The sequence below is a fragment of the Myotis myotis genome, unplaced genomic scaffold, assembly GCF_014108235.1.
Source record: "Myotis myotis isolate mMyoMyo1 unplaced genomic scaffold, mMyoMyo1.p scaffold_m19_p_2, whole genome shotgun sequence".
NCBI lineage: Eukaryota > Metazoa > Chordata > Mammalia > Chiroptera > Vespertilionidae > Myotis > Myotis myotis.
In genome coordinates this window covers 163,258,945-163,285,021 of record NW_023416324.1, presented here as the reverse complement: position 1 = coordinate 163,285,021, position 26,077 = coordinate 163,258,945, and the positions used below count along the sequence as shown (strand labels likewise).

Below are 26,077 nucleotides of genomic sequence, written 5' to 3'. Positions count from 1 at the left end.
GGAAGAGCCCTCGGAGGAGGGGGAGCCGCTCAGCCGAGTGTGCGCGCGGCCCGCACACGTCACCGCCGAGGGCGGCCCTGTTGCCTTGGCGACGGTTTCGCGGCTCAGGGCCGCAACCAGCAGCTCCTCATCGCGAGACCCGCCGGGCCGAGAAGCCCCGGCCATGACTTCGTCGGGGGCTGTGTCCGTCTCCGTGGGTGCGTCCGTCTCTGGGACAGAGGGGACGCTTGAGGCTGACAAGATCTCTGGGAAGTCCGAGAACACCTATATTCTGCGGCCCGTTTTCCAGCAAAGGCGGGTACAGGACGGGTTGCGGCGGGGCGACCTGCGGGACTGCTGGGCCGGGCAGGCAGAGCTCGCCGGGAAGCCTGGGTGTCGGGCAGGATCCCGGGGAGAGGGAGGCGGGGGAGCAGCGGGCTGGGGCTGGGGAGGGGCGGGGCGGGGCTGACGAGGGAGCAGCGGGTTGGGGCGGGGCTGACGAGGAAGGGGCGGGGCTGAAGAGGGAGGGGCGGGGCTGAAGAGGGAGGAGCTGGTCGGGGGAGGGCGGGGCTGTTCTTGACTTCAGCTGCAGGGGGCAGCAGAGGACCCGATCTGCAGTTGTAGTGTTAGAGCTCTGCAGCGCTTAAGGTTAGCGCAGTGGGGGTGGTTGGCTCTGAATCTAGGAGACCCAGGACGTGAACACAGGAAAAGGAGGTGGATGGAAAAGAGAGGAGCAGAAAACAAGCGGCTTGGCTTAACCGGTTTGGCTCAGTGGCTAGGGCGTCGGCCTGCGGACTGAAGGGTCCCAGGTTTGATTCTGGTCAAGGGCATGTACCTTGGTTGCGGGCACATCCCCAGTAGGGGGTGTGCAGGGGGCAGATGATTGGTGTTTCTCATTGATGTTTCTAACTCTCTCTCTCCCTTCGTCTCTGTAAAAAAATCAATAAAATATATTTTTGAAAAGAGACATTACTTAAAAGAAAAAAAAAATAAGCTGCTTGCGTCGAATGTCATTCAGCCGAATTTTGAAGTTTACTGTGTGCATACGTGTGCCAGAATAGCTTACTTCTCTGCAGGGCAGGGGACCTGAATGTATGTGGAGGTCCAAGCATACAGTCTAGTGCTGAGGACAGTCTGCTATCTGCTACACCTGTGGGATACATCACTAACTTTATTTTCACAAGGTTCCCAAGCTCTTTCTCTGTTGCTTAAAATCAGATTGCTGAATCAAATGCTTGGCAAATATTGGAAGCCAGGAATTTTGATTATAATGTGATAAACACTGGTGAGTAGAATGGATACAAAAAAGAGATATGTTCAGTTATTTTTGTAAAGTTTTCTAAAAGCATAGAATGACATTCACCAGTGTTTCTGCTGTAAAACAGTGCAGAACATGATTCACAAAAAATATGTTATATAAGAATAATCCTATTAAATTATTTGTGACTTGTTTGAAGAAAACTTTTAACATTTACTGAGAATGGAAAAGGCTTAAGAGAAAAGCCAGATATAGTATGTTTGTTAATAGGGAGACCACATTTTGAACAGATCAAATCCTGTAAATTTGTCAATGATTCCAAAGTTCATCTGTGAGAATAAGCAGGCAGAAGACTAAAGAAAATACTGTTAAAATGTAATAAGGGGCCACTAGTACTACCAAATATTAAACCACATTATAAACTCAAAACTTAAAACATTCTGGTAACTAGGCACATGATAGACAAATCAGCTATAGACTATCTAGCCCAGAAAAGGAACTTAGTGTTATAATATACTAGAGGCCCGGTGCTGGGCACTGGTGGGGTCCCTCAGCCTGGCCTGCAGGGATCAGGCGGAAACCGGCTCTTTGACATCCCCCGAGGGGTCCTGGATTGCATGTCCCAGATTGCGAGAGGGCGCAGGCCAGGCCGAGGGACCCCACTGGTGCACCATCAGGGTGGGGGAGGAACCATGGGAGGGCTCCAGGGCGCCCCAGGGCATATCTGGCCCATCTAGCCCAGTTTCAATTGGCCAGACCCCAGCAGCAAGCTAACCTACTGGTTGCAGCATCTGCCCCCTGGTGGTCAGTGCGCATCATAGTGACTGGTCGAACAGTTGAATGGATGGTCGGATACTTAGCATATTAGGCTTTTATTATATAGGATGATAAATACAACTAAATGCTAGTGGCATTGTTAGGGTGGTGGAATTAGGGAAGATTTTTTTTCTCTGTCTTCCTTTCTTCAATAATCCATTTCTTCAAAAAAATTATTGTCTACTGAGTGCTGGGTGCTGCTCTAAGAAATAAGGACATAACAGTGAACAAAACAAATAAAAAATCCCTACCCTCATGGAACTTATAGTCTAAGTAAAAGGACAACAAACAAGATAAATAAATTAACCATATAGTGTATCAGACAGGAAGGGAGATATAAAGTGATATAGTAAGAGGGTAGTTTGAAGTTTTAGAGAGGGTGACTAGGAAAAGTGATTTTTAAAAAAATATATATTTTTATTGATTTCAGAGAGGAAGAGAGAGATAGAAACATCAATGATGAGAGAGAATCCTTGATCAGCTGCCTCCTACACGCCCCACACTGGGGATCAAGCTCACAACCCGGGCATGTCCCCTGACCAGGAATGAACCTTGACCTCCTGGTTCATAGGTCAATGCTCAACCACTGAGCCATGCAGCCGGGCGGAAAAGTGACTTTGAATAAAGACTTGAAAGAAGTGAGGGAGTTAGCTATGCATCAAAGGAGGAATTGGAGTTCAGGCAGAAGTTAACAGTAAGTACAGTAGCTCTGAAGTTTGCATGCCTGGTGTGGTTAAAGAACACAGTGAAGGCCAGTGGGGCCTGAGTGGCGAGAACTAGGAGGAAAGTGGTAGGAAACAAGGTCGCAGAGTTTTGTAGGGTAGATCATATGGGACCTTGCAGATCACAGTTAGGATATCGCTTTTACTCTGATGTAGGAACTATGTGGGGTGTTTGGCATAGAGGAGTGTCATGATTTGGCAGAGTTTAACAGGATCAGTCCAGTTGCTGTGTTGAGAACAGGATTTAGGGACAAAGGTAGATACAGAGAGACTGGTTAGGAGGTCATTGCAGTCCAGGCAAGAAGTAATGGTAGCTTGGAGCAAGGTGGTGACGGTTGGTGAGAATAAATTTTAGATTATTTTGAAGGTAGAACTGATAAGATTTGCATATTAATGGGATACGGGCTGTGAGAGAGAAAAGTAACAAGACTGACACCAAATTTTGTGGCTTCAGCACCTGGAAGACTGGAGGTGACTGCAGGAGGACCTAGTGTGGGGAAAGGAGACAATGAGAAGCTCAGTGTTGGATGTTTACATTTGCGTTGCCTACTAGACATCCAGATGGAATATGTGTTGGAATATGTGGTCTGGAGTTCAGGGGAGAGAGAAGACTTATTTTCTTTATTCGTTTTTTTTATTACTTTTATAATAAACATATGAAAAAGGATGAAATGGTTCTAATGACAGAGAGCTAGAGGAAGTTGAGCTGGGAAGGTAAGCTGGGGTTTTGGAGTTACCAATTAGGTGTTTAAACCGTCTCGTTCAGGTTCAGACCCTCCGTGGTTAAAGACTGCATCCATGCTGTGCTCAAGGAGGAGCTGGCAACCTCTGAGTACTCTCCAGAAGAAACACCTCTGCTCACAAAGCGTCTATCAGAAACGATTAAAGATAAATTAAAAGGTAAGAATGGTGATCGTTAGAAATGACTTGTTCCCTTCAAACATTCAGTTTTACCCATCTGTCTCCTTCCCCATCTTTACACAAAGGACATAAGCTGTGGATTCTATTAAAGACACATTTTTCTTTAATGTCTAGTCTCCTCAATTATATGGTAACTTTTTATATGTAGTTTTTTGCAGATGATGGGAAAGAATAAAGATGTGAAATAAGACATTGTATGGAATCACTATCCAGGAAATCCAAATACGCAGAAAACCCAGGAAGTACAGGGGGTCCTTCCCCTGTACTAGTAATTCTTGGCTGTTTTCCCACCAAGATATCAGTTCCTCAGCCTGCCATTCACTACCCTACTCAACCCTCTACTGCTGCCAAACTCTACATGTGCAGAGCAAATCTTGTGCTTTACTTACCGTTTTTAATCTTTCTCTCTCTTATTAATAATGTTATACCATCTGGCCCTGGCAGGTGTGGGTCAGTGGTTGAGAGTTTACCTGTGAACTAGGAGGTCATAGTTTGATTCTGGGTCAAGGCACATTCCCAGGTTGTGGGCCCGATCCCCAGTGTGGGGCGTGCAGGAGGCAGCTGACCAATGATTCTCATCATTGATGTTTCTATCTCTCTCTCTCCCTTTCCCTTCTTCTCTGAAACTAGTAAAAATGTATTTTTTTTAAAAAAATTTTTATATCATCTGAAAAGCCCTCTCTTTCTAGCTATCCTTTTTAAAAAATATCACTCTTTGGAAAGAAGAAATATCTTCGTAATAATAATACATTTTCATTATAATTAACCTGGACTATACAGTAGTGTGCCCTTATTTGCGGGGATATGTTCTAAACTCCTCTTGGATGCTTGAAACCAATGATAGTGCCAAACCCTATATATACTATGTTTTTTCCTGTACATACATACTTGCGATAAAGTTTAACTTATAACTCAGGCACTATAAGATTAACATAATAAAATAGAATGATTATATTAGTTAAAAAGGGAAACTTTGTTCTGTATATTTTGTTACCTTTTACAGAATAATAAAAGAAGGACATGAAAACCATGAAAAAAATAGAATGGTTATAACAATATATATTGTAATGAAAGTTACGTGAATGTGGTGTCTTTCTCTCAAAACATCTTACTGTGTTGCATTCACCTTTTCATTTAAAGGACGCACTTTACGGCTTCCTTTTGGCATATCCGAATTGCCAGCATCACTACTCTTGTGCTTTGGGGCTAGTATTTAAGTAAAATAAGTCAATTGAATACAAGCACTGCAATACCTATACAGTGGGTCTGATAACTGAGACGGCTACTGAGTGACTAAAGGGTGGGTATTGAATACAGTATGTGGACAAAGGAATGATTCAAGGCCTGGGTGGGACAGAATGGGTCAGTGTGCGATTTCATCATGCTATTCAGATGGGTCCACAATTTCAAACTTATGAATTGTGTATTTCTGGAATTTTCCATTTGATATTATCTACTGCAATTGACAGGGAAATTGAAACTGCAGGAAGCAAAACTGCAGATAAGCGGGGACTACTGTATAGACACATTTTTTAAAAAGTATAAAAATTTTAATTACTTAATGGTAAATACTATTTAATATTTTGGTGTCTTAATTTTTTAATGTCTTAATTTTTTTGAAATGAAAAAAAATAAAGTATAAAAAATATTCTATGTATTTTCATCACCCATATTAATTGTTAGTATATTAGCATTTTCTTTAAATTTTAATGAAAATTCACTGTTAAAATTATTGTTAAAAATACATGCTCATTTGCCCGGTCTGGTGGCTCAGTTGGTTGGAGAGAAAGAAACATCGATGTGAGAAACACTGATGGGTTGCCTCCTGTACACTCCCCGATCTAGAATTGAACCTGCAACTTTTTTTGGTACATGGGACCATGCTCCAACCAACTGAGCAACCTGACCAGGGCCTATGTGCAGTGTTTTTTAAAAAAATAGCTTGGGCTCTAACTTCTGAGATTTTGTTAAGTATCCTTAATTAGGGTTCATGTCCCACATGGAAGGGTACCTGTTGTGTCCAGGTTGTTTGCCTAATCCTATATAATAAAAAGCTAATATGCAAATCTACTGAACAGCAGAACGACCGGTCATTATGATGCATACTGACCACCAGGGGGCAGATGCTCAACACAGGAGCTTCCCCTGGTGGTCAGTGTGCTCCCACAGTGGGAGCACCACTCAGCCAGAAGCCGGGCTCACAGCAGCAGTGGTGGCGGGAGCCTCTCCTGCCTCTGCGGCAGTGCTAAGGATGTCCGACTGATGGCTTAGGCCCACTCCCCGCCTAAGCCATCAGTCAGACATCCCCCGAGGGCTCCCGGATTGCGAGAGGGTGCAGGCCAGGCTGAGGAGACCCCCCCCCAAGTGAATGAATTTCATGCACTGGGCCTCTAGTTTACTATATAATCCTGAGTTTTTACTTTCATTAAAGAGAGTTAGCTCTGTTTCAACTTTGCCCATTTCACATTGTTGTTGTTGTTACTGTTTCCACTATTCACTGGTCAGAAACCAGGGAAGATAAACATATCCATTCAGTTTTCTTCTCTCCAGATTTGTTATTAGTGAGAATTTTCAGGATTTTGCTTGTATAAAGTTACATACTAAGCTTATAGTTAGGGTTTGTCCTCAGGTCTCTCTGACTCCCAAACTTATCATCATACTCAGTAAGTGCTTGTAGACTGAATGCTTATGTTCTTTTCCAGGCAAATTTGCCTTCATTAAGTAATTTTACCATATATTTGCTTACAGATAACATTCTTATTTTTTTCTTTCTTTCTAGCAATGGGATTTGACCGATATAAAATGGTGGTGCAAGTAGTTATTGGAGAACAAAGAGGTGAAGGAGTATTGTGAGTAATTGGTTTTTCCTTCTTTTTAAAAAATATTTTTATTTATTTCAGAGAGGAAGAGAGAGATAGAAATATCAATGATGAGAGGGAATCATTGATTGGCTGCCTCCTGCACGTTGGGCTGAGCCCGCAACCCTGGCATGTGCCCTTGACTGGAATTGAACCTGGGGCCCTTAGGTCCGCAGGCCAACGCTCTATCCACTGAGCCAAACCAGCTAGGGCATTGTTTTTCCTTCTTGATTTCATTCTTATGTTTCTTATGAGGTAGTCATCCTCTTCACAATTCAGTATGATTGTGTTTTGCAAGTGAGAGTAAAGGACAGTATAACAAAATGCAGCTGTGAACCCAAGAGATCTTGGTTCTGAACAGTGAGGTTGACAGTTTGGGTGAGCTTCATTGGGTAATTCACTTTTCATAGTATCTGTAGGCTGATAAGTGTTTTAGGGTTTATGCATATACCAGAGGCCCTGTACACGAATTTGTGCATGGGTGGGGTCTGGTCAGCCCACCCCAATCGGGGCCGATCAGGGCCGGCCGGTTGGGGGGAAGGTCTGCGGGAGGTTGGCCCACTCCCATTGGGCCAGTTGGCCAGCCTCAGTGTGCGTCATAGCGACCGGTCGTTTCGGTCATTCTGGTGGTCCTGTCACTTAGCTTTTATATATATAGATGTTCCCAAAGAAAGTATGAGACTATGTATATATGTTTCCTCCCATATTCCTTATTTCCCAATTTTTGGTCCTACCATTATTCAAAATAAATTTATTTAAAATTGCCTGAGACCTCCTTATTAGCAAATCTAAAAGCTCTTTCTTAGCTCTTGTGTTTGCCTGGGCTTCTGTTTCTGAAAATTCACTCTGGTTTTATTGGCCTTGACGTCACTTGTCTAACTTGTTTCTCTCTTGTTTTTCTAACTGATTATTCTCTTTTCTTCACTGGGTCCTCTTTATTCCCTCTATCCCCAGCTACGAGCTTTCTTCAAGGCTCAGTTCTTATTCTTCTGCTCTTCTATATGCTTTCTCAATGAGCTCATTCATTCTCATGACCTCAAACTTTCATTTCTGTATGGATAATTTCAAAATATGTATTTCTTGTCTTTTCCCATGCACAAGTGTTAATCTCTTGTTTCCATTTGTAAACAGTGCCTAGTATAGTATCCTATATAATTAAAGGGTAATATGCAAATTGATCCTAATGATGGAACAACTGGGAATGACCGGTCGCTATTTTGCGCACTGACCACCAGGGGGCAAACGCTCAATGCAGGAGGGAGCTCTGCTCAGCCACAAGCCAGGCTGACGGCTACAAGTGCAGCGGTGGTGGCAAGAGCCCTCTCCCAAGGGCTCCTGGGCTGCCAGAGGGATGCCTGACTGCCAGCTTAGGCCCCATCCCTTGGGGAGCAGGCCTAAGCAGCAGGTGGACATCCCCCAAGGGGTCCTGGACTGCGAAAGGGCACAGGCCGGATTGAGGGTCCTCCCCCCCCCCGCCCCGTGCAGGAATTTTTGTGCACTGGGCCTCTAGTTTTGTAAGAAAATGCTAAAATATTTGTTGAATGAATTAAAAAATACCTTGTAGATAATATCACTGAGAATTTTCACTATAGAATGTTAAATTTGAAAGGCACTACAGATATTTCCTAGTGTCTAGTTCCCCTATTTTATGATGACACTTATGAGATTCAGCATGATTTGCTCGAAATTATAGATATGGCTGCTGTCAGGGTCACTAATAGAATTCAGACGTCTGACTCCTAGCACAGTACTCTTCACCATGGTGTTCTCTACCATTTGTTCAAAAGGCTTCAGGAGATTTTCTGACCACAGAGAGGCTCAGAAATACTTTACTATTCTGTCACCCCAGATTTAACATGTTAAGAGTTCCAAATTTCCTTTCCTTCCTCTCCTTAAATCAGCTTGTCACTTTAACTTCTTTGTCTCTCACAGTATTACCAAGGTCCTACTGACTCAGGCTTCAAACTTTAGAGTCTACTTTTATCTTATGTAGCCATTATTCTCTCCCATTGCATGCAGTATAATCTGGATGCCAGGAATACTTAGCAGCAGCCCCTTATCAGCACTCCTGGACTCTGATCTCCCTCCTCCACAATTCATTTTGCATACCAGACCAATCTCCCAGGAGTACACCTTACTTTCTCTCCACAGACTCTATATAGAGTTTATTTCAAATCGTGTCAGGTAACAATTCCTTTAAATTGACTTGGTTAAATGTGATCAGGCTGAACTCTAAAGCATGGCATACAAGTCCTCCCTCCACCCCCCTGGTTCTAAAAATCTTATTGTCTAAAATTTCAAACATATGCAAGTGTAGGGACTGAGGAACTCCCATGGATCTATTACTTGGCTTGAAAGGTTATCAACACATACCTATGTTGTTTCATTTATATATCCACTGCCCCCTCCAGCTTATTTTGAAGCAAATCCCAGTCATCATACCATTTCATCTGTAAATACAACAGTATATATGTCTAAACTATAAGGACCCTTTTAATATAATAAAATATCACATCTAAATATTGTTAGTCCTTAATATTATAAAATATTCAATTAGCATTCAGATATCCCCAGTTGTTTCATATATATGTGTGTGTATGTGTGTTTGTCTGTCTGTATATATGTATTTTACAGTTGGTTCAAATTAGTATCCAGGCAAAGTCCACACATTATATTTGGTTGATAATCTCTTAAATTTCTCTTAATATATAACTTCTCTCCCTCTTTTTGCTCTTGCTTTGTCTTTTTTACCTTACCATTTATTTGTTGAAGAAATTGTGTTGTTTGTCTTATAGAGTGTCCTATCTATATTCTGGCATTTTCTGATTGTGGTGCCTGGTATTGTTTACTATGTCTTATATCTCCTCTTTCCTTGTAAATAAGTAGTTAGATGTAGTCTTAATCAGTTGGAGATTTGAGTTTTGGGCAAGAATATTACATAGGTATTTAGTATGCATCCTATTGCATCTCATCAGGAGGCAGAAAATGTCTGGTTGTCCGTTTTTTGTTAAGATTGATCATAGAGTTCAGATGTTGTCAGACAGATCCATCTATTGTAAAGTTCCCTATCAGCTTCACCATTAATAGTTTTAGCAGCTGTCCTAGATCCATTATTCATCAGAGGTTACAAAATAGTGCTCTTCTAATTCTACCATTGTTCTTTATTTATTTGCTGAAATTCTATTAAGAGTGACTTTTCTTTCAACTGTTTCATTACAGTGAGGTTTAGCTTGTACAGGGAAGGGAGGATAATTTTAATAATATTCAGAATAATGAATTGGTTCCCTAGCATCTTCTAGAGGTTACCAATGAGTCTTCTTTTTTTCTATCTATGAACCCATGGTTTTAAATATATTTGATGTGTTTAAATCCATTGTGGTTATTATCCTTATTGATGTCTAAATTGTCCCATCTTTTGCAATTAGTAGTATCTTCAAGTTAACTCCTGATTCTTTTTATTCCTTTTTAAATAAAACAGAAGGCGTATATCTCTTCTCAAAACATACTACACCAGGTAGCAGGCCAAGCATGGAGTGGTGCCTTACTGGGGTCAAGGACGTAGGCTCCTCTGTCTTGTTGCTCTGCTTATTCTCCTTTACGTGGTTGAAGATGGCTCAGTACTACGTTACATTCCTTAAGGAAAAGAGACAGAAGGAAATGTACGTGCCCTTCCATTTGCAGCACTTTAAAGATATAATTACGCTGTCTTCCAGTTTCCATTGTTTCTGTTGAGAAGTCAGCTATAAGTCTTATTGTTCCTTTGGAGGTGATGTCTTTTTTCTTTCTAGCCACATTAGAATGTTTTCCTCATTGTTTTTTTTTTTACTCTGGTGTATATGATTTTCTTCTTATTCATTAGCATGGGGTTCTCAGAGCCCATGGAATCTGTGGGCCACTGAATCTTGTTTGTATAAGCTTGGGGAAATTCTTAGTGTGTGGACAGAGCTGACTCCATCTTGAAATGAATCCACCTGCTTAGTTTCTGAGTGAATGATTCCAGACCTTTGACCTCTCTTTCCAGGACTCTGGAATGTGTCCAGAGGCTTCCATCTAGTCACAGAGCTTTCATTACTTCTTCCTCTGCAGCAAGAAGCTCCAGAAGTTACCTCTCTTAGTGCCCTCCAGCACCAGGGTCTGCTGGTGTCTGGCTTCTTTGTCCCCCGGGCCACCCATGCAGTCCTTTTGGAGCATGTAGGTCTGTCTCTGAGAGGGGATGAAAGATAGTGGTCTTGGAGGGGAAAGATGGAGATTTGACTGTTTTGTAGCCAGTAAAGACAAGTGTTTCCTGTAAATTCTCTATTAAATAAAGCCTATTAACTCATAAACTGGACTTTTCAGTCTCATTCTTCGGTCTCTGCCCTTTAGGGCCGCTTTGCCTATACGGTCTTTTTATGGAACAGTTAGCTGTTATCTTTTTAAAAATAAACTTCTTATTTAGGATTGTTTTAGATTTGTAGAAAAGTTGGAGAAATAGTACAGATACTCCACATCTAGTTTCTCTGTCATTAACATCCTACGTTAGTATAGTAGGATATTAATGATACATTTGTCACAACTAGTGAACCAATATTGATGCATTATTATTAACTGGAGTCCATACTTAATTCTTTAGTTTTTACCTACTGTCCTTTTTCTGTTCTAGAATCTTATCTAGGATATCACATTTCATGTCTCGTTAGGGTCCTCTTGGCTATGACAGTTACTCAGACTCTCCTTGGTTTTGATGACCTTGACAGTTTTGAAAAGTCCTGGTTAGGTATTATGTAGAAATTCCCTCAACTGGGATTTGTCCACTTGTGATTATCTAGGTTAATAGGTTCTTGGGAGGAAGATCACAGAGGTAAAGTGCTTTTTTTCATCGTAACATATCATATCAGGGTACATATTATCAACATGACATATTACCATTAATGTTAACCTTGCTCCATGCCTCAGGTAATGTTTGTCAGGTTTTCCCTGTAAAATTACTCTTTCTTCCCCTTTCATACCATACAAAGTCACTATGTGAAGCCCACAGTTATGGAGCAGGGAGCTATGCTCTACCTCCTTGAGGGCAGAGTAGCTACATAAATTATTTGGAAATTTTCAGCACAGATTTGTCTCTTTTTCTTCTATTTCTTTATTCAGTCATTTACTTATTTCAGTATGTACTCATGGGTTTTTATACTGTGGATTATAATTCAGCATTACTTAATTTTGTTACTGAAAGTGTTCCAGCTTTGACCATTTGAGCTTTCAGTTGACTCCTGTGTCCCTTTGTCATACGCTACTGTTGTGATTTTTTTTGAGCACTTTCTTGCTTACTTGCACTATAAGATACTCCATATTTATTCATTCCCTCCCCAGCCTAGAATCAGCCACTTCTCCAAGGAGCCCTGGTTCATTTTATTGGAGAATGGCATTAGAAACTAAGATCTGGGTGCCAGGTGTGGCCATTATCTTTTAAACTAGTGCTTCTGTTCTATTTGCTCTCTGCTCACCCCCACCCCCTTTTTAAAATTTTTTTTTTTTTTAATATATTTTATTGATTTTTTACAGAGAGGAAGGGAGAGAGATAGAGAGTTAGAAACATCGATGAGAGAGAAACATCGATCAGCCGCCTCCTGCACATCTCCTACTGGGGATGTGCCCGCAACCCAGGTACATGCCCTTGACCGGAATCGAACCTGGGACCCTTCAGTCTGCAGGCCGACGCTCCATCCACTGAGCCAAACCGGTTTCGGCTTAAAATTGTTTTTATTGATTTCAGAAAGAAGAAGGGAAATGGAGAGAAGGATAGAAACATCAATGATGAGAGAGAATCATTGATTAGCTGCCTCCTGCATGCCTCCCCTTCCCCCTCCCCAGGGATTGAGCCCGCAACCCCGGGCATGTGCCCTTGACCAGAATCAAAACCGGGACCCTTTGTTCCGCAGGCTGACACTCTATCCATTGAGCCAAACCAGCCAGGGTTGGATATTTTTCTATTGACTTGTCTTTTAGTTGACTAATCTTCTTTTCTGTTGTGTCTAATCTGCTGTTAAAGCCACCTACTGAATTCTTAATTTCAGTTATTATATTTTTCAGGCCCAGAATTTCCATTTAAATATTTTATACATTCCAGTTTTTTGGTGAAATTCTTTATCTTTAATATATGTTATCTATCCTTCTTCTCTCCTCCCTTTTTACATTTTGGTCATAGCAGTCATTTTCTGCTAACTCTAATACATGGGTCAGGTGTGAGTCTGTTTCCATTGATTTTTTTTCTTGATAATCCTTCATATGGCTCTATCTCTTGGCATGCCTAGTTTGAATCCTGGACATTGTGTTAAAAAACAACAACTTGCAGACCTCCAGATAATATTGTTTTCTTTTAGAGAGGGTTTACATTTCCTTTGCGATTCAGGTAGAGTATGGGCTGCTTACCTTAATCCAGTCAGGTACTGAGCTGAGTTGAGGTTTTGTTGCAGTTTTGATAAAGCTCTATCTTCAGTTCTTCTTTCTTCTTATTCTTTTTCTCCTTCCCTGCCTCTGGCCAGACCCCACAATTTCATTTTGTACTGGGTCCTGCAAACTGTGTAGCTGGCCTCGTCACTGACACTCATATGATAGCCAAGCAACCTCAGTAGGACAAGGGTGTCACGGCTGTTACATCTTCTGCTATTATTGCTATTCTGCTATTATTACCACCATCTCCTCTGTGACTTGCACTGGAATAAGCCCTTAGCAATGTCATCCTATTCAGTCCTCGCAACCATTATACAAGGTAGGGCTTGTCCACTGGGTAGTTCTCTAACTTCTTTGGGTTTGTTTTCTCATCTGCGAAACAGATAATGCCCTCTTCACAAGGATATTGTGGGAATTAAGCATCCTTCTTTCTTGAGTGTCGCTCTCCAGGTTTCTCAACCAAGAGCCTGAAGCATTCATTTGAACCCCACTCCAGCAAGTACTGACTTTTAGTGCTTGTTTTCTCAGCATAAAACTACTCTTCATTTTAGAGCCCTTTTCCTTGATGCATTAGTTTCCTATTGCTGCTGTAACAAATTACAAACCTGGTATCTTAAGACAGCACATATATATTATTTTACAGTTCTGGAGATCATAAATCAAAATGGGTTTCGCTGAGCTAAAATCAAAGGGTCGGCAGGGCTGTATCCCTCTGGAGGCTCGAGCAGAGAATCCATTCTCTTGCCTATTCCAGCTTATAGAGGCTGCCTGCATCCCTTAGCTCATCAACCTTTCCTCCCTCTGCAAAACCAGCGGCATACCATTCTCAAATCTCTCTCTGGCTCTGACCCACCTGCCTCCCTCTTTCTCTTATAAGGACCCTGTGATAACATTGAGCTCACCTGGGTAATCCATGCTACTCTCCCCATCCAAGATCCTTAGCTTAATCGTATACATGTAAAACCCTTTTAGCCATGTACTAGAACATACCCCTAGGTTCTGGGAGTTAGGTCATAGACCTATTTGGTGAGAGGATATTATTGTTCCCACCACTCTTAGTTTTTTAGGTCCTACTTACACAGTTTTAGAATTCAGCACATGTGAGGGGGAACCTACCATGTGATGTTAAAGCTTGGTTCTGCTCTCTCCTTTTTTACAGGGGATCTTGGTCCTTCAGGTCTCCAATTTTATCTCTCTAGCCCTGTAATTTTATCGCTCTAGTCCAGCTGAGTAGTTGGTCTGTACCTGGACAAAACCCATATTCTCAGCCTCTAGCTGTGTGCCTAGAGTTAGCAAATGCCCCAGGGAGAACTCCAGTGCAGCATATCAGTTTACCGCTGCCTCAGCGGGTCACCTCTGTGGAATTTTGGCTTCCCCAGTCCTGTTTGCTACAGCAGCTCTGATTCATTTTATCCAGTTTTTCTAATTGATCTGGGAGGGAGTGCTGAGCTGCTACAAACTGTTACATTGTATTATTTCTAAATCCTTTTGACACAACTTTATGAATATATATATATATATATATATATATTTTTTTTTTTTTTTTCTTTTTTCTATACTTCAGGGTTTTGGTATGACCCAGATATTTCAGATTTATCTTTTTGTTATTGTTGTCAGTCCTTACCCGAGGATATTTTCTCCATTGGTTTTTAGAGAGAGTGGAAGGGAAGGGGAGAGACAGAGAGAAACATTGATGTAAGAGAGACACATCGATTGATTGGTTGCCTTCCACACACGCCATTATTGGGAAATGGTGTTGAGTCCACAATTTGGAGGCAATGATTGTGTTTTATGCATCTCTGTATCATTTGCACCTAGCACTTTGTTCATACATGATACTCAACAAATATTTGTTAATTTTAAAAAATTGATTTTCAGAGAGAGAGGAAGGGAGAGGGAGAGAGAGAAACATCGATGTGAGAGATGTGAGAGCCACACGTTGACTGGCCACTTCCTGCATGCCCCCTATCGGGGATCGAGCGCACAACCTGGGCATGTGCCCTGACTGGGAATTGAACTGGCAACCTTTCCATGCATGGGACAATGCCCAACCAACACCCACACCAGCCAGGGCTAAATTTTTATATTTATGTCTTCACTTGTTTCTGCTTCATGAAGTCTTCTTTGGTTTTTCTCTTCTCTAAATTCTCTAAATTTCTGTAGCACTACTACAGATTTAATTCAAATACTGTGCAACTTGGGCTTGGAGGCTTGAACTAGATAGATATTACAGTCCCTTTTAAACATAATAACCTATAAGTTAGCACAATTATTCATTATCTTATTCTTTGATGTGTGTTAATTTTTTCACCTAATTAAGTTGAGAATTGAGGATAGAGCTAGATTTTTCTCTTTCCAAACATATGGTAGTTGCTAAATAAATACTTGATTGGCCAATTAAGTAGATTGACTTTATTTCATATTGTTACTTTTGGAGCTTGGACTCAGAACTTTTTAAATGTGAAAAATATTAGGTTAGGGGGAGCTCTTCTGTGTAAAACTTAAAAAAAAAACTTTCAAAAACAAACCGATATAATACAGTATATTTTTCTTTTTCTTTTTTTTTAAAATATATTTTATTGATTTTTTACAGAGAGGAAGGGAGAGAGATAGAGTTAGAAACATCGATGAGAGAGAAACATCGATCAGCTGCCTCCCGCACATCCCCCACTGGGAAGTGCCCGCAACCCAGGTACATGCCCTTGACCGGAATCGAACCTGGGACCCTTCAGTCCGCAGGCCAACGCTCTATCCGCTGAGCCAAACCGGCTTTGGCAATACAGTATATTTTTCACTACAGACTTGAAGCTAAATTGCCTCGGTCCAAAGTGAAGCTTTGTCACTTACTATTTGAATGATCTTGGACAAGATTATTTAATTTCTCTGATCCTCAGTTCTCATGTTTATTAAATAGGTATAATAATAATACCTAACTCATAAGATTGAGTTAATACATGTAAAGCACTTAGACCAGAGGCTGGCACAAAGTAAGCAGTCAAAATTGATGTTATTGGTGAGTCATTCATATACATTTAATAAAAATGTAAAATACTTATAATTAATTTTTAAACTTAATTTTATATTGTGAACATCTTTTCATGTTCTCGAAGTTACTTTGTAAAAAAATATCTTTTTTTAAATCCTCACCTGAGGATATTTTTTTCCATTTGCTTTTCAGAAAGAATGAAGGAAGGGAGGGAGTGGGAGAGAGAGAAACATCAATCCAGGGCGGGAATTGAAACTGGGAGCTGATGCTCTAACCACTTACCAATACCGGCCAAGGCATCAAAACATATATTTAATGGCTGCATGCAATTTTGTCGCCAAGAAATACCCTAATTTCATTTACCAATCTAATACTACTGGGAACTTAAATTGTTTTCATTTTTTATTGGTTTTTATTTTGACTGACATTTTTTTTCCTTACCCCAAAGTTGGAGAGAATGGCCAAATTGAGAATTTAAAGGTAGCATAGGTAATACTGGATGTAGAATTAGTTAGAAGATTGAATTCTAGTTCATAGTTTGCCCCTTTCTTTTCTAGGTTGGAATAAACACTCTGTTAGATCCTTTCCAGACTTACCTTCTCATGTTATTGTAAAGGAATAAGTCTATTTTAGTCATAATTCTTAGGTGTTATTATTTTTAAAAAAATATATGTTATTGATTTTTTACAGAGAGGAAGGGAGAGGGATAGAGAGTTAGAAACATCTATGAGAGAGAAACATTGATCAGCTGTCTCCTGCACACTCCCTACCGGGGATGTGCCCGCAACCAAGGTACATGCGATTGACCGGAGTCGAACCTGGGACCCTTCAGTCCACAGGCAGACACTCTATCCACTGAGCCAAACCGGTTAGGGCAGGTGTTATTTTCTTTAAAAGTCACATACACACAAATATCTTAGCTGAAGTAATCTATGTAACAGAGTTTTTGAAACTTCAAGGTAGTGACCCCTTTAGTTATTAGGCAGCTAGTTGGAGTCTGAAGCTGCTAGACCCCTGGGCTGGTCACCTCCAACTGCAAGCAACCTTGTCTATGAGCCCAGGCCCTTTAGTTTACTCTGCTGTACAAATATGCTTTCCTGTGTGCCAGCCTAAAAAAAGGTTTGGAAGTACTGATCTAAAAGAATGTATCAAGGAAAACTTTTGCTGCTGGCAGATATATGTTTCAGGTCCTTGTTATATTGTTATATTGTTGGTAATTCTCCAATCTTTGACTTTTTAGCATGGCTGCCCGCTGTTTCTGGGATGCTGACACTGACAACTACATTCATGATGTTTTTATGAATGTAAGTCTATTTGGGAACTTTTTCTTTCTTTCAAAGGACATGGGGGCATTCCAGAGGAAATTACTTAATATTTATTGAGATGTGAGCACACTTTCGTTTTAGACATTTGTCTCAGGCTCCTGGATGAGATGTCTTTACTGTTCTTTTTGTGTGTTACTAAACATAAAACAGAAACCTAGTGTGCTATTTATAGGCAAGGAGACCTATATGTGTACAGATAACATAACTCTTCACAAGTTTGAATTTGGGAATAGCATATGTTCAGTGCTAATAGCCAAATAGTACTTTGCTAAGCTGCAAAGAAATTTGGATGTCAGGGATTCCATGAGCAAAGGTGATTTTTCTTTCACTAATCAAAACAATTACTTTATCTTAAAGCTATTTCTCAAAACTAGGCAAAAATAAAGAGGAATTTTTCAAAAGAGTTTTTATTTAAACATTGGCATGAGTGTTTCATAAATTTTAATAATATGTTTTATACTTGCTTCCTCTGTCCACATGCTCCCAGGTTGTGAATTCGTAGAGTCAGAATTAAGTATAATAGTGTAGAACAGAAACTGGGTTGAGTAAATTAGGAAAGAGATTCCATTTCCAGCTCTGTGACTTTCTACTTGAATGACTTTAGGTAAGTCATTGGACTTTTATCTGATTGTTAGTAACATTAGGAAACTATTCTAGATTTTCCCAAAGACTGGCTGTGGCTTGCCTAAGAATTATTTGAGGAACTTGTTTAACATACAGATGCTGGGGTCCTGCTCAAGTAGATTCTAATCACATAAGCTGGGGGTTGGATCAGTGAATCTGAATTTTTAAAAAGTTCCCCACATTGCCCTGGCCAGGTAGCTCAGCTGATTCGATCTCCGGTCGAGGCGCATTTAGGAGGCAATGGATCAATGTTTCTGTTACATTGATTGATGTGTCTCTCTCTCTCTCCCTTCCTCTCTTTCTCTCTCAAATCCATAGCATGGCCTCAGGTGAGGATTAAAAAAAATCTCTAAAATCAATTAACATGTCCTTTGGTAAGGATTTTTTTAAAGAAGTTCCTCACATGGTTGTGCTTACTGCCAGATTTGGAAGCTGCTTGTGTAGTAGTAGATCTTAAGGTACCTTTTAGCTCTGAAACGCTATGGTCCTACCAAAGTTTCATATTATGCTCAACTACCGTAGGGATCAAGGGCTGAACAATGGGAAGTATTATGTAAATCTTCAATTATCAGCTCTCTGGGGGAAGATTTCAAGTTCAGGTGATGGTTTTTCCTGCTTTTTGGAGTTAAACATTTATATTTCCCTGAGTCGCTATACAATGTAATTCATTCATCCAAAAGATAACTCTGAGCTTCTATATTATGTGCCAATCACTGTACTGGAGGTGCTAGGAATAAAAGGCATGGTTATTGCCTATAGAGAGCTATAAACAGTGGTGGCCAGACAATATTCAAATGAACAAATATGTAGTATAAAACTTTAGTTATCAATATTTCCAGGATCAGATTTTAGAGCACAGGGTTGGAGGGCGCGGTGTCTAACAATCATTTTTGAGAGCCGGTTCAGGTTGCTGAGTTCGTGTACTGTATGTATCTTTAGTCCAGTTGGTTGAGTGTTAGGTGTCACTTTCAGAGCTTAAAGCACTCTATTGTTTGGGAAGCACCAGTAGAGGATGAGGAAGTGAGAGTCGAGAAAAGCATATGCTTTTGAGCTGACAGTTGCCCCGCAGAGTGGATAGCCCGGCTCAGTCCTGCTGGAGAACTCTGGCTGACACTGTGGAACAGCGCCAGGCAACCTGGGAGCCACAGACCGGGGCCATGAGCCCCGTTACGAGATCAGTATAAAAACTGAGTGTAAGGGTTTAGAAACTCTTATAAGAATTTGACAAAGTAATTTTATGTCCATTAAATCTAATAATAAAACTTTTAGGCTGTATTTGTATATTTCTTTTTTCATTTTGTTTTCCTCATTATTCATTTTTATTGTATTTTACAAAAGTATCAGTGCATGAGGGATTGAAAATTAGAACAAAAACAAAAACAGGTCCCTCACCTCAGATAGCACTCACCTCACAGTCATCTCACCCCGGGAGCCAGGGAGCTGGGCTAACCAAAGGATTTTGCTTTTGGTTAACAATCAGGTACTTGAGCAGATTTTTTCTCATCACTGCCAAGCTATAGGTGAGGTTGGTAGGTCAGGAGTTGCTGAGGCAGGTGGAGTTCCTATAAGAAATACCTAAAAAGTGTCTTAAAAAGTTTAACTGGGATCTGGAAAGCATTTTAGGATTCTGAGCAAAAAGATGGACAAATGAATTTTCTAAATTAAGAACAAACACCAGAGGCCATTTACCCTTATCCAGGATTTATGACACAGAGCTGTTATTTGTATTATGTGTGATACTATAATATAGTTCTTTGAGATGGGTAATACATTTACTCCAAGAAGTTAAAATAATTTCATATATTATTTCTTTGATAAATCAGAAAAAATTGGGAATACTTATTTTATGAATATGTATTACATAAAGTTCGTTCATTTTTATTTTATTTCTACATTCAGAAAACCTAACTCTTTACTCATCCTAACATTCTGGGTTTGTGTGTGTGTTTTCTGTTTTGTTTTGTAGGACAGTTTGTTCTGTGTTGTAGCAGCATTTGGCTGTTTCTACTATTGAAAATTTGAAAGCTGGGAAAAGGTATGACTATGAAGAAATAATGAACTTTTTTATATTGTTAAATATCTTGACAAAATAAAGATAACTTGGCAGTTTGGCAACTGAGTCTGTTGAGTTTTAGGACTTACAGTTAATGTTTTGATTTTGTAATGTGTTCTAACTACATTTGTAAAGTAGAGAAAATGTAGGGGGGGAAATCCATAATTAAATTGTTCTACATAACTATTAATATTTGGTAAATTTTCTACCAGTGTTTTTTTATTTGGTGTTTTTTAAAAAAATCATAGTTTTGTAACCGGATTTTTCTTTTCTTTTTTTTTTTTTTGACATTTCTGTTATTTTTAATGTGATGAAGCTCAGAGTTCAATGCTTATTACATAGTTAAATGGTGATTGGGTGCTGGGGTCCAGCCCCAGCAGGTCCAGGGGTCCCCAAAGGTGTGGACGGAGTTGGCGAAGAAGGAATGACATGGAGACAGCGTTCAGTTGATCAGCAGCCTAGCCAGGATCTCCAGCGAAGTTCTGGTTAGGATCTCCAGCCAAGTTCTGGTCAGGATCTCCAGCGAAGTTCTGTAGCCATGTTCTCTCGCTAGGTTCTCCAGGTTCTCCAGCCAGTTTCGGTCGCTAGGTTCTAGTCAGGTACTCTTGCCATGTTCTATCCAGGTTCTGTAGCCAGGTTCTGTCTCTAGGTTCTTCAGCCAGGTTCTGTCTCTAGGTTCTGTCTCTAGGTTCTGTGTCTGTAACCGGATTTTTCACTTCTCATAATATCACATGTAGTTTTTGTCATTTTATTTGCATTATGATTTTCATAAGCATAATAGTTGCATTTATTCCATTAGGTTATACCAGTGGTCGGCAAACTTATTAGTCAACAGAGCCAAATATCAACAGTACGATTGAAATTTCTTTTGAGAGCCAAATTTTTTAAACTTAAACTATATAGGTAGGTACATTGTTATTAACTTTTTTTAAAATTAAATCTTTATTGTTCAGATTATTACATTTGTTCCTCTTTCCCCCCCCCCCCATAACTCCCCTCCTTCCAGTTCCCACCCCACCCTCCACCCTCACTCCCCACCCACTGTCCTCATCCATAGGTGCACGATTTTTGTCCAGTCTCTTCCCGCATCTCCCACACCCCTTTCCCCCCCAAGAATAGTCAGTCCATTCCCTTTCTATGTCCCTGATTCTATTATAATCAACAGTTCATTCTGTTCATCAGATTATTTATTCACTTGATTCTTAGATTCACTTGTCGATAGATGCATATTTGTTGTTCATAATTTGTATTTTTACCTTTTTCTTCTTCTTCCTCTTCTTAAAAGGATACCTTTCAGCATTTCATATAATCCTGGTTTGGTGGTGGTGAACTCCTTTAGCTTTTCCTTATCTGTGAAGCTCTTTACCTGACCTTCAGTTCTGAATGATAGCTTTGCTGGATAAAGTAATCTTGGTTGTAGGTTCTTGGCATTCATCACTTTGAATATTTCTTGCCACTCCCTCTGGCCTGCAAAGTTTCTGTTGAGAAATCAGCTGACAGTCGTATGGGTATTCCCTTGTAGGTAACTGAGTTTCTTTCTCTTGCTGCTTTTAAGATACTCTCTTTGTCTTTTGCTCTTGGCATTTTAATTATGATGTGTCTTGGTGTGGTCCTCTTTGGGTTCCTTTTGTTTGGGGTTCTCTGCGCTTCCTGGACTTGTAAGTCTATTTCTTTCACCAGGTAGGTGAAGTTTTCTGTCATTATTTCTTCAAATAGGTTTTCAATATCTTGCTCTCTCTCTTCTTCTGGCACCCCTATAATTCTGATGTTGGTACGCTTGAAGCTGTCCCAGAGGCTCCTTACACTATCTTCGTATTTTCGTATTCTTTTTTCATTTTGCTTTTCCGGTTGGGTGTTTTTTGCTTCTTCGCATTTCAAATCTTTGACTTGATTCTTGCGGTCCTCTGGTCTGCTGTTGGGAGTCTGTATAGTATTCTTTATTTCAGTCAGTGTATGCTTAATTTCTAGTTGGTTCTTTATCATAACATTGAGGTCTCATTAGATTTCTTGTAGATCTCATTAAGTTTATCGGCGGCTTCTAGACAGTTCTTGAGAGACCTTAAAAGTGTGGTTCTGAACTCTATATCTTCCATTGACAATTTTGTCCTGTTTCTTTGTCTCCGCATTTTTTATGCTTTCTTGGTGCACTCCCTAGTGGTCTTTGTGCACAGTCTTGTTGTAGTTAAGCCTTGATTGTTGTAGTTAATACTGTGGGGATTTGACCTCCAGGGCAACTGGCTGTGAGAGTCAGCTGTATCTGCAGTGGGAAAACTTCTGTCCTCTGGGGAGGTGCTAATCTAGCCTTTGCCTGAGGCTATCCGGCAAATGGCTCTGTGCAGGGCTTGGGCGGGGCAGGTCACACAGGATCAACAGGGCGGGCGGAGGGAGCAGTTATGGCTGCGCTCAGTCCCGTCCCCAGAGGCTCTGCCTCTCAGAGTCCCAGCAACTGCTGCAAACCTCAGAGAGAAAGCTGCCCTCGCGTTCCGACCGATGCCAGACAGTCCCGCTTCTCCCGTTTGAGTCTGGGTCCCTAGAGACTCTCCAAAATTATGTTGGTTACTATTCCAACTTCCATTATCTTTGTAGTGATCTTCTCCGCAGAGCCCTGAGTGTCTTCTCCAGCTAGCTGTCCTTATTTGGACCACTGTAGTCTATGAGCTGTCAAGGAGGAAATTCTGAGGTATTCTAAATTAAATTATAGCAGCCAGATTGTGCGAGACAGAACAGTTAGCCTGTTAGTAGCTAACAAAAGTCTGCTCATATTCATATGTCTGTTGGAACTTCAGAGTAATTTCCAGGTGATTACTTCTGCAATTATTCCAAATAATGAGCCTTCCAACTCCAGGAGCCTCCACTTCTGTTTATGCATGAACTTTCTGGACTGTTGCCCCCTAGTCCAAAGGAGCGGACGCTTCTTCCTTGTGGGCTCTGCGCCTACCCCAGGGCTGGCGCTACCTCACCTTCTCCCACCCCCGCTGCCTATAGCTAATGCAAAGGCTTTCAGACAGCTTACATCTTCCTCCCACGCCTCCACTCCCCAGTTGGTGAATAAAAAATGGCAGCCTGGCCCATGTGGTTCAGTGGTTGAGCGTCGACCCATGAACCAGGAGGTCATAGTTCGATTCCCAGTCAGGGCCCATGCAAGGGCTTTCAGGCTTGATCCCCGGTAGGGGGTGTGCAGGAGGCAGATGATCAATGTTTCCCTCTCATTGATGTTTCTCTCCCTCTCTCTCTCACTCTCTCTGAAATCAATAAAAACAGAATAAAATACAAAAATGATTGCAAACTCCAGGATGACAGAAATGTCTGCTGCTGGTGGTTTGGATTTCATGCACCAAGACTGGTCTTCTTTTTGGCTAAATAAAGCCTTTTTCAAAAAACAACAACAAACAAACCAACTTTCATCTGTGAGAGTTAAGTGTTTGTTTAACAGAGCCTTGTTCAAATAACTGTTTGAAACTCAAAAGAGAAAGGATTGCAATTTATTTTTTTTTAAATATATTTTATTGATTTTTTACAGAGAGGAAGGGAGAGGAATAGAGAGTTAGAAACATCGATGAGAGAGAAACATCCATCAGCTGCCTCCTGCACCCCCCCTACTGGGGATGTGCCCGCAACCAAGGTACATGCCCTTGACCAGAATCGAACCCGAGACCCTTCAGTCCGCAGGCCAGGCCGACGCTCTATCCACTGAGCCAAACCGGTTAGGGCAAGGGTCGCAATTTAAACCCTTTTTCTCCCTGGAGGCTTCTCAGCAGATGCGGAAGTTTACCCACCTCTTTCTTCTTAGCCACTTTCAAGCATGTAGACGAAAATAAAAACGAATAAACTGTAATAAAAGTTGTTTTATATATTCCCCCCCTAACATTGGGTATCTACTTGCCTTACATCTATAGAATCTAAAGGGACCCCAGTCCGAGGTTCATTCTGGCAAAGAACAGCCTGCAGTGTGGTTTTCTACCAGGGGTCCCCCTCCAATCTGCTTATTGACCAAACCAGTCAATCCAAACCAGGAGAGAATTTTTATGAGTTTATTTGAGCTAAACCTACAGCATATGTTGGGAAGCAAGATCTCAACTGCTACTCACAGTAACAGTTTGCAGCTTTTCTGCATTTGAGATTAGGGAGGGAACAGAAGGAAGAGCACGTGAAGGTGGGAGAAAGCCAGCTGGGGGTCGAATTACAGGACAAACCCCTGGGGGTGGCCACGTCAGTAGGGGTCGGCGGTGTGCTAACCTTAGATGCACAGAAACGAGGGACAGGGCTCCCTACGGCAAAAATAAGCCTTTGACTAAAAGCGTTCCGTGCCTGGGGATGGCTGCCCCCATGACCTGCTCGGGAATGTATGAACAGATCAATCGCGCTGTGAGGTTCTTGTCCATAAGACCCCCTTTTCCACACGCTCCCCAACTAGCCCTCGGCTGATCCCTACGGGTCTTTTTGGGGGGCGCCAACCTGGGTCGGAAGTAACAGGACTGGGCGTCTCCGTGATGCGAGGTTCTTGCTGTCGGGAGGGTTTGGAGCCAGCCGCAGGCGTTTACAGGACCTGGCGGGCGGACCTCCGTCCCCGCAGCGCCCGGGAGGGAACCGCAGGCGGCGGGGAAGCGGGCGGGCCGGCGGGGCTGCGGCGGAAGGCGTCAGGGCCGTCTGCCCGGTGAGCGCCTGGGGCGAGTGTGCGGCGCCCGGCGCTGGGACAGGGGAGGATCTGGACGGTCCGCCGCGGGGAGCTCGGGCTGCGGGGCGGGCGCTGCTCCCTGACGGACGGCCCCCATCGTGTCTCGGGACAGGAGGCCCGCGCCTCCCGCAGCGCCGCGCCGGCCCTGACCCTCGGCCGCCTCCCCGCCGGCCTGGCGCTTCCCGTCGGGCACTCAGTCCGGGGGCCTCCTTGGAGGCGGAACTACTGCGTCAGGGGCCGGGTTTTTCAGGGAAAAGTGGTGCTCGGATTGACAGAGGGCGGGCAGGGGGCGGGATTTCCGGCCGGCTGTTCCGTCAGGTGCCTTTCCCGGGCGTCTCCCCACCACCTACTCAGCTTTCCTCGTCCGTGACGCTGCGCCCGGGAGAAACCCGCCGGGACAGGGGCCGAGGGGCCGCGAGCTGCAGGTGGGGGCCCGGCGCGCGCCTCTCCGTGCGGCTCCGTTTGGGGGCGAGCCCGTAGGGCCGGGGCCGCGAGGGCGGAGGAGAGTGGGTCGGTGACAGGAGGGGAGCGTGCGGCAGGGGCTGCGGGGCTGCGGCGACCCGGGCAATGACAGCGCGGGCACCGTGGCCGTGAGGAGCCGCTCGCGAGGGGCTGCGGCCCAGGAGCAGGGGATGCGCAGGGGCCCCGACCCCAGCGAGCAGGACGGGAGGTGGCGAGGGGACTGTGACCCCGTGTGCGGCGGGGGCTGCGTGGGGGCTGGAGCAGGGGCCGGCCATTCGGAGGAGACCGGTCGGTGGAGGGGGGCCGGGAGGGCACTTTGAAGGGAGCCCGAAGCAGCGGCTGCGGGGGGAGACGGGCCGGGGAGCAGTAACTTTGGGGGGCCGACAGGGAGGAGAGGGGGACCGCTGACGAGCCGGTGGCACTGTAGGGCTGTGCGCGCGTGGCCGTGACTGGGCAGAGGAAGGCTCCGGTGGAGAGGACACCGGTCAGGGACGGGCCGCCGCCCCGGGTGTAACCCTGCGGACCAGCTCGAGGCTGGGCACGCGCTCCGCACCGAGCCCTCTCGGTGGCTGGAGGGACAGCGAGTGTCTCCCTCCGTGCACGCGCAGGCTGACCCGGGGAATGCTTCCTGGAGGGAGGGGGGGGGGGGTACCATCCTGCTATTGAATTGTGCCATCCGTTTAGTGGAGGGCACCTGGATTTTAAAAAATAGAATAGAATAGAAATGCTCACTGTGCTCACAAAGAAGGGTAAGTATTGCATGCAAGGCGTTTCAGTTCTGTGTATACTAGTGGCCTGGTGCACGGATTCGTGCACATTGAAAGGAAATTAATCGAAAGAAATATTTTAATGTCGCTACCTGCCCTTTCTCTACAGCAGAAGTATCAACCAAATTCACCATCGACAATGACAGATCAAAACACATGCATGCGATTGGTGCCAGTGAGAGCTAAATAGATAGATAGATGAGAT

General features: G+C 42.8%; 2 protein-coding genes across 2 annotated transcripts in view; both read left to right on the top strand.

Moving 5' to 3' along the window:
* The first annotated feature begins 53 nt into the window (after window positions 1–53).
* DYNLT2B (dynein light chain Tctex-type 2B) lies at window positions 54–20,030 on the top strand. Its single transcript, XM_036347465.1, has 5 exons — window positions 54–294; window positions 3,542–3,675; window positions 6,476–6,545; window positions 17,207–17,270; window positions 19,882–20,030. Exons 1-5 carry the CDS (start codon window positions 164–166, stop codon window positions 19,927–19,929), a joined length of 447 nt encoding a protein of 148 aa, XP_036203358.1. The 5' UTR covers window positions 54–163; the 3' UTR covers window positions 19,930–20,030.
* A 4,933-nt stretch (window positions 20,031–24,963) lies between these two features.
* Window positions 24,964–26,077, top strand: part of PCYT1A (phosphate cytidylyltransferase 1, choline, alpha) — a 57,391-nt gene continuing 56,277 nt past the window's right edge. The window contains exon 1 of the mRNA XM_036347459.1: window positions 24,964–25,068. The gene's annotated coding sequence lies outside the window, so the exon portion shown is untranslated. The remainder of the gene's footprint in view (window positions 25,069–26,077) is intronic.